Source organism: Babylonia areolata, chromosome 5, assembly GCF_041734735.1.
Source record: "Babylonia areolata isolate BAREFJ2019XMU chromosome 5, ASM4173473v1, whole genome shotgun sequence".
NCBI lineage: Eukaryota > Metazoa > Mollusca > Gastropoda > Neogastropoda > Buccinidae > Babylonia > Babylonia areolata.
In genome coordinates this window covers 44,683,468-44,694,325 of record NC_134880.1, presented here as the reverse complement: position 1 = coordinate 44,694,325, position 10,858 = coordinate 44,683,468, and the positions used below count along the sequence as shown (strand labels likewise).

Here is a 10,858-nt window from a genome sequence, read left to right as displayed (position 1 = left end):
TCAAGAAATCTGAAAAATACATCAATAAGTGCTATCAAAACCCAAAAGGAAGCTCTGATACATTTGTATTGTACTTTCGCAAGATAACGAGAACTAGAATCTGGGCGTTAATCCGTCGTCTGCTACGAAGCGTCTGCTTCACAGTTCACACAGACTGCCAGCCGTGTGTGTGTGTGTGTGTGTGTGTGTGTGTGTCAGTGTGCATGTGTGTGTGTGTGTGTGTGTGTGTGCGCGCGCGCGTCAGTGTCACTGTGTGTGTGTGTGTGTGTGTGTGTGTGTGTGTGTGTGTGTGTGTGCTCTCAATGGTAACTACGTGGAAAGACTTGTGTGCTTCTCGTGTATTTCAAACTGAGATATTTTAGACGCTTTTTCTATGCAAAGTGTATGATATATTATCATTATTACTATCATTATCATGAGCATTTACGCCTAATCTTGAAAATAAGCCTTGGGCGTTTACAAACAGAACACATACGTAAATATCAAAGAAGAAAAATTGAACACAAGATACCAAACTTTATTAAAAAATCTTTTAAGGGTGGGTCTTCAGAATGGATTTGAAAGATTGCAGCGAAGATGAGTGACAGAGAGGCTGAGGAAGTTGATTCCAAAGAAAATTAATGGGGTTTGGTATGAAAAACTGCGTGGCAGGAGGGATCCTAAGCATAGTACGGGTGTCAGAAGAAGAGAGGAGTTGGCGTGAGGTTACGTTTCAGGATGAATGAGGTCAGAAAGATACTGTGGACCAGTAGCCTCAATTGGACTTGAAACACAAAGAGATGACTTTGTAAATAATTCTTTCTTGTACCGGAAGCCAGTGTACAGCATGAAGGAGAGACGTGATCAAATTTAGAGGAACGGAAGACAAGGCGAGCAGCAATATGGTACTGGACTTTCTGAAGCCTAGCTGGGTGAACCGACAAGTACTGAATTACAATTATCCGGGCTGGACAGCACAAAGACACAAATGAGAGTTTTGGTTGTATGACGAATTGATGCAGTTATGTGAATTTCAAAGTAACACGATGTACAGTTTGCATATATTTGCAACATATGCTGCTGATAGGAAAGAGACTGGTCGAATAGGACACCAAGATTACGGACGGAAGAGGAAAGAGGAATGTCGGTGCCACTGAGGGAGACTGAAGAAGGAAAAGAGACTGAATGGCAAAATCTTTGTGGGGTGTAATCATAATTTCAGTTTTATCCTAATTTAATTTTAGCTTGTTTTCAGTCAGCCATGTCTTCAGATCGGAGATGTAGGCCTGAGTAGAGTCAACGAGAGAGGGAAGGAGAGACGGAGGTCTCGACAGATACACTTCCTGTGAGTGTGTGTGTTTGCCAGTCTTCCTTTGTTTTGTCTGTTTAAAAATCAAGAGAAAAATCGATATATGTACAACTTAAACCTTGATATTTACAATATTGATATGATATTTATTATATGTGCTCTTTCTTTTCTTCTTTATTATTTATTCACCTTTTTTTTTCTCAAGGCCTGACTAAGCGCGTTGGGTTACGCTGCTGATCAGGCATCTGCTTGGCAGATGTGGCGTAGCGTATATGGATTTGTCCGAACGCAGTGACGCCTCCTTGAGAAACTTTCTTTTCTTCTTCATTTATGTTTCCCATCGTGCTCTGGAGTCATCGTAAGAATATATCTGGGAATACAGTGTGAAACACGCACTGCAAAACATTAATTAACAAACACGCACAAAGCAAAACATTAATTAACAAAATACTGAAAAGAAAGACAGATAGATAGACGAAAAAAAAACAAAAAAAAAAAGCCCCAATTATGTAGCAGTGAAAATATTATCTGCAGCACTGTAATCATCAAGGGAAGTAATTCTAAAAAAAAAGTAATTCTCATTCCCAACCGTGACAGCACTCAACGGAATTCAACACAACGTGAAAACCTTGAATATTTGTGGGGATACGACAGCGGCAAATCGGACACGATGTTTCCGACCAACATAAACCCATACAACCCTTCAGTTCGCGTCGGCAACTGGTTTGAAGATATTTGCATGGAAGAGGTTAGCGGGTTTATAAATTAGATCTATAAATATATATGGATGTATTTGGTTTGGAAATTGCATCAAAAGATTTGTGGCGCTTGCTTCCCAGCAGCAGTTTTGTTTTGCATACAGGGAAATCTTAGTAGATTTGCAGATACTTTGATTAACAACAGCAAAAATGTCATCATGAAAATATATGGTAAATCTCTCATCTCTCTCTCTCTCTCTCTCTCTCTCTTACAATATCTCTCTCTCTCTCTCTCTCTCTCTCTCTCTCTCTATATATATATATATATATTATATATAGTAAGAGAGAGAGAGTGTATATATATATATATATATATATATTGTGTGTGTGTGTGTGTGTGTGTGTGTGTGTGTGTGTGTGAGAGAGAGAGAGAGAGAGAGAGAGAGAGAGAGAGAGATGAATTAACTGGCGTCACAATGGTTATTTCTCAAATCATGTGTATCAATATAGTAAGGTGACTGTGTAAGTACTAAACTGGGTAGGTTTCGATCAAGGAAAAATCGGTCGGGATTAGATCACTCACTTACCCTATATGTTAAAATTATTACTGAATTAGGCTAACTATTGATAATGACAATCATGTAAACGAACTGGATCCCACTGTGGGGAGTAGGGGCTGGGGGTAAGGGAAGAAAAAAACAATATGGAGGAAAAGGCAAATAAAGGATAGATCTAATTCTAAAGATGAATAAAAAAAAAAAAAATAAATAAAATAAAATGCGGAGGTAAGGGAAGCAGTAGCAATGAGGAAGAAACGGAAAAAAACAAACAAAACAAACAAACAACAAAAAAAACGAAAACGAAAAAAAAAGAGATAGACTGGCAAAAAAACAAAAACAAAAAAACACACACACACAAAAAAGGAAAAAAAAACAAAAAAAAAGAAAAAAGAAAGAGGACAGGATTGACTGAAATAAGACATATTTCATTATTTGACAGACATGGGAGACAAGTCAATGAAACACACGAAGAATTGAATAAGTGACTAATTATATGACAGAAAATGGGCTGACCCTGCAGCCTCAAAAATGTTGCATGGTTCTGTTTGTAACCTAGACACATTACCTAATATTGAAATATATTGGTCAGTCATTGAATATAAACAAGTCGTTAAAATCATGTGTATAGTCCTACCTCATATCAAAAGTGACATGGAATTTACAATATTTTGGAATACCCATTGCCAAAGGAGAGAGAAAGCCTCAAATTATTAAATATTATTAGCAGGCATTACATGGGGCAGGATACCTCCGAATAAATACATCCAGCAACATCGCTGGTACGCTTAAAACTAACCTTTGCACAAGAGATTTTTTTCTGCACTGAAATATGTATTGAAAAAATTACTAAGTGTTCATAGTAAAGCATATAAGCTTGCTGTTGGTGTTCTAGTTCATGCTTCAACTTTAAAAACACACACAGAAATTAAAATATTACTCCTTGAAGAACAGATGAAACTTGCACCAGCAGAGTACATCTTGAGAAGTATACCTACAACAAATCACAATTCAGTTACTGCCAATATTAGTTTAAAATCGAACTTTAATTTCCAGCACATTCTATTCACTCCCTCACAATTGTAAATGCCTATACGGTATACCTCTGGCATTTTTAAAACATCGGGATTATCAGACACAACAATACTTAAATGGGAAAAGAACAGCGCTACCTTTTTTTTTTTTTTTAGATCTCATATTCATGAAAACTATCTAAATCACCTTAAAGCATATACTGATGGTACTTGATAACAACCAGGCAGGGACAGCATTTGTAATTCCATCATTAAAAGTAGAGAAGTACTGTCATTGGTGATTTTTTGTTCAGTGTTGCTATAATTATTCTCGCCAAAACATATGTATATATCAATGGGTCTAAATCATTTAATCAGTCTTCCCATTACTATATTTCAGGTGCTGCTTTGTGTAGATTTTAAATTTGTATTACAAACATTAAAATCATTCAATTTGAAAACAAAAGAATTTGTCATGTAATTCAATTTTTTATTTTTTTTTTTTTTTTTACCATTCTTGGTACAATAAAGATTGCTCTTTGTTGGGTTCCTTCTCACGAAGGGATTATTGGAAATGAGCAGGTTGATCGTTGTGGAGAAAAAAAAGAAGAAGAAAAGGCGCAATGAATTTTCACAAAGATGTTGAAATTTGTTTTCCATTTTCATCACCAGAAGGTTATTTTCCACTGGAGAAAACCAGCTGGAACAAGCTGTCAGTCGGCTGTACCCAGGTAGACATGTTGTGGTACAAATGACTCCGTGTTGGTAAAGCGCTTAGAGTCTTAGAATCAGGACTCTGACCGAATATAGGCGCTATGTAAGTATCCCGAAGACAGGGTGCTATGTGAGTATCCCGAAGATAGGCGCTGTGTGCGTATCTGCGTCCATTCCATATTCCTCCATGCTGTGTGCAGGAGACACTGAAGCACTTTCTGTCCAAGAGAGACAACGGGGAACTGATGATCCAGAAGAACTCCGAATTCCTCTCCACTTTGAACAAAAAGGTAAGTGGCTCAGTTCAGCTCAGTTCAGTTCAGTTCCTCAAGGAGGCGTCACTGAGTTCGGACAAATCCATATACGATACACCACAGCTGCTCAGCAGATGCCTGACCAGCAGCGTAAACCTTAATCAGGCCTTCAGGGAAAAAAACAACAGAGAAAAAAAACAACGAAAAAAAACAACAACAAAACCCATAGACAATATCAATCAAACAAATAAGCAAATCAGTTTAAACACACAGACACAGACAGACAGACAGACAGACACACACACACACACACACACACACACACACACACACACATGCGCGCGCACGCGCACACTCAAGCACTCAGGCCTATATCCCCACACTCATAGTCATACACATAAACACACGCACATTAAGCGGCGTTTATCAAAAGTGATTGACACCTCCACCTCATCCGCCCCCACCTCCGTCCCCCTCAAATCATCTACCTCCTTCTTTGTCTTTCTCTGTCTTGCCCCCCCCCCACTTTCTCTCTTTCACTTTCTCTCTCTCTCTCCTCTTTCTCCCTCTCTCCCCCTCTCTCTCTTCTTTTTCTCTCACGCATAAACACATGCATGCATGCTTGCGCGCACACTCACACACACACACAAACACACACACACACACACACACACACACACACACACACACACACGCTCTCCTCTCCTCCTTACACACACACACACACACACGGAGTCATTGATCACTGCCCCCCATTCTGCCCCTCCCACCACTGCACATTCCCCACCTATCCCTACATTATTTTAAGATAAATTTTTATGATAATCTTTGTTCACGTTAGTTGGAAAAAAATGTAAAATTAAAGATTATTGACACGCACACACACACACACACACACACACACACACACACACACACACACACACACATTCCTTCCACCTGCACACATCTGCTCCTGAACACACACCTCCACCCCGCAATCCCCCCACTTCCCCACGCCCCTCTCCACTTCCGGGATTCCTCCTCACTTGATTCCTTCTTCCCCCAAACCAGATCGAGATCAGCATCTCCCAGGACTACAGCCTGCACATCGGGGACCAGGTGATGGTCTTGTGCCCGGCCCCAGACCCCGGCGACCCCAACAACACGTGGCCGGACAACCCCCGGGGGGACATGGTGGTGGCGGCGCATATCACCTCCCCGGCCGACCTCCTGCTGGGCAGGCAGTCCACGGAGCCTCTGCTGGCCACGGCCACCCGAACGCTGGAGCCCAACCAGCGAACCGTCTTCTCCATTGAGAGGTGAAACCGGGTGCGTGTGGGTGTGGGGGTGGGGGTGGGGGGGAGGGCGTAGGAGGGTTGAGTGTTTGTGTGTGCATGCATGAATGTGTTAGTGTTCATGTGTGTGTGTGTGTGTGTTGGAGGTGGGGTTGGGGGGGGGGGGGGGCAGGGGGCGGTGTGAGCTGTGGACGGTTCTTTTGGGACTTTTTATTTCAAAGATCGAGGACGTCATTCTGGATGAGACGATAAACTTAGGTCCAGTGTGTAGCATTCACGTAATGCACGTAAAAGAACCCATGGCAACAAAAAGATTGTCATTGGCAAAATTCTGTTGAAAAAAAAAATCAACTTTGATAGTGAAACAAGTACACTTTCAGCCAGGAGAAATTGTATGGATAGCACTGCACTGTAGTGAGGTGCTTTACTTGGGCAGGGCAGCCCAAATTTGACTCACACAATACAGCGCTGTGGCATCAACCGATCAGTATGTGCAACACCATTTTCAAATTCAAGGAGGTGTCAAAGCGTGCGGGCTGACCCGTAATCAAAACGCAACACTAGTTTCAGTTTCAGCTTCAAGGAGCCATCAAAGCGTGCGGACTGATCCATATACGCAACGAACACCAGTTTCAGTTTCAACAAGAGCCAGAGAGGCAACAAGAGTTTCAGTTTCAGGGATTGAAAGGTCAAAGCAAGTGGACTGATCAATTGATTCAGTTTCAAAGGGGGCGTGCAGACTGTTCATATACACTGCACATCTGCTTAAAAAGAAAAAAGAAAAAAAGAAGAAGAGAAAAAAAGGGGGGGAGAAGGAATAAGTGCCTTGCCTTCGCATAAACCTAATGCGCTGGTCAGACTTTGAGCAATATCACGCGTGTCTCATTGTGTGTCTGTGTTCGTTCTTTAGTTTAGCGTCTTTTCACTATCAGTGATATTAGATGATCAAAAAAAAGAAAAAAGAAAGAAATAGGTGGGGATAGCGGGAGGGGGGGGGGGGGGGGACAGAAAAGGTAGAAAACTACCCAAAACTGCATAACTAACATGCGGTTACATTTAACAGTAACAATTCAATAATGATAATAATAATCAGAAACCATTAACACAATTCTGAAGTACATTAAAGGAATGTAGAAATAGGGCTATGAACTAATGCCTGTGAAAGTTCAACCATAAGAACGTCGACAGAAATAACTTCCCCAAAAATCATCTGCAGATATTCTCTTTGAAATACTTAGGCAAGAAGGTACATAACTGCTGACAGTGAAACAAACAACGATGCAAGCTGAACTGCTTACCACAGATGCATGTAGCATTTTTACTATACTTTGTTTTCAGTGCATCAAGTTTTATACTGAAGAAAGTAGAGTTTATTAATCTTGTATAGCAAGCTGATGGATTCGGTATCTTTTCTTTAATAATATATTCTTGGGGAATGATGCCCCTTAAAAAACTTTTCCTTCCATCGGTTATGAAATCGACCCCATGCAGATTTTTCTAACAAAGTGTATGCCTCTTTTACAGAAAGACGGACTTGTATTTTTATTGATTTTTCTGAATCTTGTGCTCCTCTTTTAGATGCTTTATCAGCAGTTTCATTGCCATGAATGTCCACATGAGAAGGCACCCAACAAAAACTGACCTCAATCCCTTTGATCCTCAAACAATGTACCTAATGATTTGCCTCAATAACTAAGTCAGGTCTTGTTTCAAAGCTAAATAATTCTAGAGCATAAAGTACTGATTTGGAATCAACAAAGAATGCTATTTTCGAGAAAACTATTTGATGGCTCACTAAGTAGTTCAGAGCTTGTATAACAGCGATTAGCTCAGCTGTGAATATGGAAAGATGTTTTCCAATAAAGTCAGATTTTTCAGCTTTAAAAGTTAAAGGCAGGAAAATAGAAAGCCGCACCAGCATTTTTGTCATCAAGAACAGATCCATCAGTAAATATATGGAGATGATTCTGTGTGTGTGTGTGTGTGTGTGTGTGTGTGTGTGTGTGCACCAACCCACTGGCAAAATGTGTGTGTGTGTGTGTGTGTGTGCACCAACCCATTGGCAAAATGTGTGTGTGTGTGTGTGTGTGTGCACGCGCGCGTGTGTGTGTGTGTTTGCGTGTGTGTGTATGTGTGTGTACGAACGTGCGCGTTTCTGCTCAGCGTGGAGGGGGGAATGAAGGGTTACAAAGTGAAGCACGGAGAGCCCTTCTACCTTCGATTGGTCAGCCAGACCCTGGGACAGGTGAGACTGTCATCGCTGTGTGTCAGTCTGTCTGTCTGTATGTATGTTTGTCTGTCTGCCTGCCTGCCTGTGTTTGTCTGCTGTCTGATATTTGAAGCCATGGTTATCTTCGAATTCAAAGGACGAACATCAGTGTAGTGTCGTGTAGTGCAGTGTAGTGTAACCACCCGTTGTGTTCTATCCTGCAGTGTACTGTTGTTGTTTTTTTGTTTTTTTAAAATAATTTCCCCTGTCTTCTGTTACTCTTACCCCCCCATACCCCGGCCCCGGTCCCTCACACCTCTCCCCATGAATGTGTCCCGTGTGCTGTGCTGTGCTGTGGCTGTGGTTGTGGCTGTGGTTGTGGCTGTGATTGTGGCTGTGGTTGTGGCTGTGGCTGTGGTTGTGGATGTGGCTGTGGTGGTGGCTGTGGATGTGGTTGTGGCTATGGCTGTGGTTGTGGCTGTGGTTATGGCTGTGGCTGCCTGATGCCTGATGGCCGCTGCCTGATGCCGTGCCAGCTGTACCTGTGCTCTGACCGGGTGGCCTTCAACAAGCGAGCCGTCAAGTCGAAACACCAGCTGGTGTTCTTCTCCCCGCACCCATCCTACCTGGGCCACTGGATGCTGGTGCACAAGAACCCCAGACTCCGCCTGGAGTACGAGCACCTTCCTGTGGAGGTCAGAGGATAGGAGGAGGGTCAGGGGTGATTGTGTGTGTGTGTGTTGGGCGGGGGAGGGGGGGGGTGATGGGGGTAGTGGGGAGCGTGGGCTTGGAGAGGGAGGTAGGCGGGGCGAGGGCAGGGGTAGGGAGGGGATTAGCAATAACTTGATGTGGAAGCGTGGGGGCAGATTGTGTGTGTGTTTGTGTGTGTGTGTGTGTCCTTTTTATATCGACAGTATGGTCAAGTTATCTGCATACAAAAAACACGGTATCTCAATCTTACCTTTCTTTAATCATTATTCAGGCAATGTGAATCATTTTGATTTAAATCTGCCACGAGATCATTAATGAAGATGTTGAAAAATTGATGGGCTTGGAATGTTTCCTTGGTGGACCCTCTTTTTAATGTTAACTGTGTGAGAACATACACTGTTTTGTCTCGTGCAAATATTTGCTTCATCATTGTATGTACTTTGCATGATGTTATAGCTTTTCCTCTTATTCGAATTTGCCCCACTTTGAGAAATCAGTTTCATGGAGCACACTGTCAAAAGCATGTCAGAAGTCAACGAAACATTTATATAACCGATTCTATAATTTGTTGTTCTTTGTTCATTTGTGTGTGTGTGTGTGTGTGTGTGTGTGTGTGTGTCCAGGCCAACGAGAAGTGTGCGCTGGTTCACTGCAAGACCAACAACTGCCTTGCTGTGGAGGACTTTGGCGTGCAGTGAGTCGTACAACTGGGTCCGGCACAATGCAAAACAGTGCGATACACGACATGACACGACACGATACAATTCAGTAGAATTTTATAGTACAATATACAGTGCAATGAAGAGCACCACATTACAATATACTGCAGTACAACAAACTATAGTGCAATGCAATACAATATAATAAACACTCTACGCTGCACTACACTACACTACACTTCACTACGATGCAGTTCAATACTAAACAATTCAATACAATGCAATACTAGTGGAGTGTCAGCCAACACCAATCTCCACTCAGTCATACATACGTAACAGCGACGACGACAGCATCAACAAGGAGGGTGAGGATGACGCTGATGATGAGTGACGATGGTGACGATAATGATGAGGATGACGCTGTTGATGATGAGAGTGACAGTGCTGATAACAATGATGGGAAAGGTTCACGGGCATTGTGATGTATGTGATGGTTTTGAAGTGTCGTGATACTGGAGTATTGTGAAATCTGATATGTATCATGGAGGTATTTTGATGCCAGATATGTACGATGAGTATCTTGTACATACATTGGAGCTTGAGTGGTTGGCTGTTTGTTTGTGCAAGGCAAGGGATGTGGTTTGTTTCAGTGTTTAAATTCATGTTTTACACATCAGTGTTGTTGTTTTTTTAGCTTTTGTTTTTTTGCGTTATATTGAGCAATTGAGCATGTTTTACATGGAAAAGTGCTATGTAAATCAAATTGTTGTGTTGTTGTTGTTATCATGATGATGATGATGTCGTCGTCGTCGTTGTTGTTGTTGTTGTTCTTCTTCTTACCATCGTTATCATTATCATTATCATTACTAATGTGATGATGATGATGATGATGATGATGATGGTAATTATGAGTATGATTATGACTTATTATTATCATCATTACAATGATGATGATGATGATGATGATGACTGATTTTCATTCCTGTCATGTCGGGGCAGTACCCCGTTCGGCAGGGAGCTGGAGGTGGCCGCCCACACCTACCTGGACAGTCACAGAGTGGAGAAGGACAACAACCAGTGGGTGCTCCTGCTGGCGGTGCCCGGTAGCAGAGCGCAGCCCGTGCCCTACCAGCCCCCTCTGCCACGTTGACCTGCTGGTTCAGCCGAACTGACAATGCCGAAAATCTTTATTCTTGAGTAATAAAATTTTCGACTCTCTCTCTCTCTCTCTCTCTCTCACTGTTTCTTTCTTCTTTCCATTTCCTTTTCCATTGGTGTTCTTCTGCAGTATACCGTTTGCTCTGTTTCTGTTATAATTCAGTGTTATCTGAACAGATTTGTTAGCATCACACGTACGCAAACTGTAGCAGATAAGAACGATAAACGTTATATATATGAAAAACAACACCAACCAAACATCCATCCCCAAAAAAAACAACACACACACACACACACACACACACACACAAAAAACAAAA

The 10,858-nt window shown here is 41.9% G+C and overlaps 1 protein-coding gene across 1 annotated transcript; it reads left to right on the top strand.

Moving 5' to 3' along the window:
• Positions 1-881: 881 nt before the first annotated feature.
• On the top strand, positions 882-10,530 carry LOC143282288 (cilia- and flagella-associated protein 161-like). Its single transcript, XM_076587887.1, has 7 exons — positions 882-923; positions 4,471-4,560; positions 5,578-5,825; positions 7,965-8,046; positions 8,547-8,705; positions 9,345-9,415; positions 10,380-10,530. The coding sequence occupies exons 1-7, from the start codon at positions 882-884 to the stop codon at positions 10,528-10,530; spliced, it is 843 nt and encodes a 280-aa protein (XP_076444002.1).
• Positions 10,531-10,858: the final 328 nt, after the last annotated feature.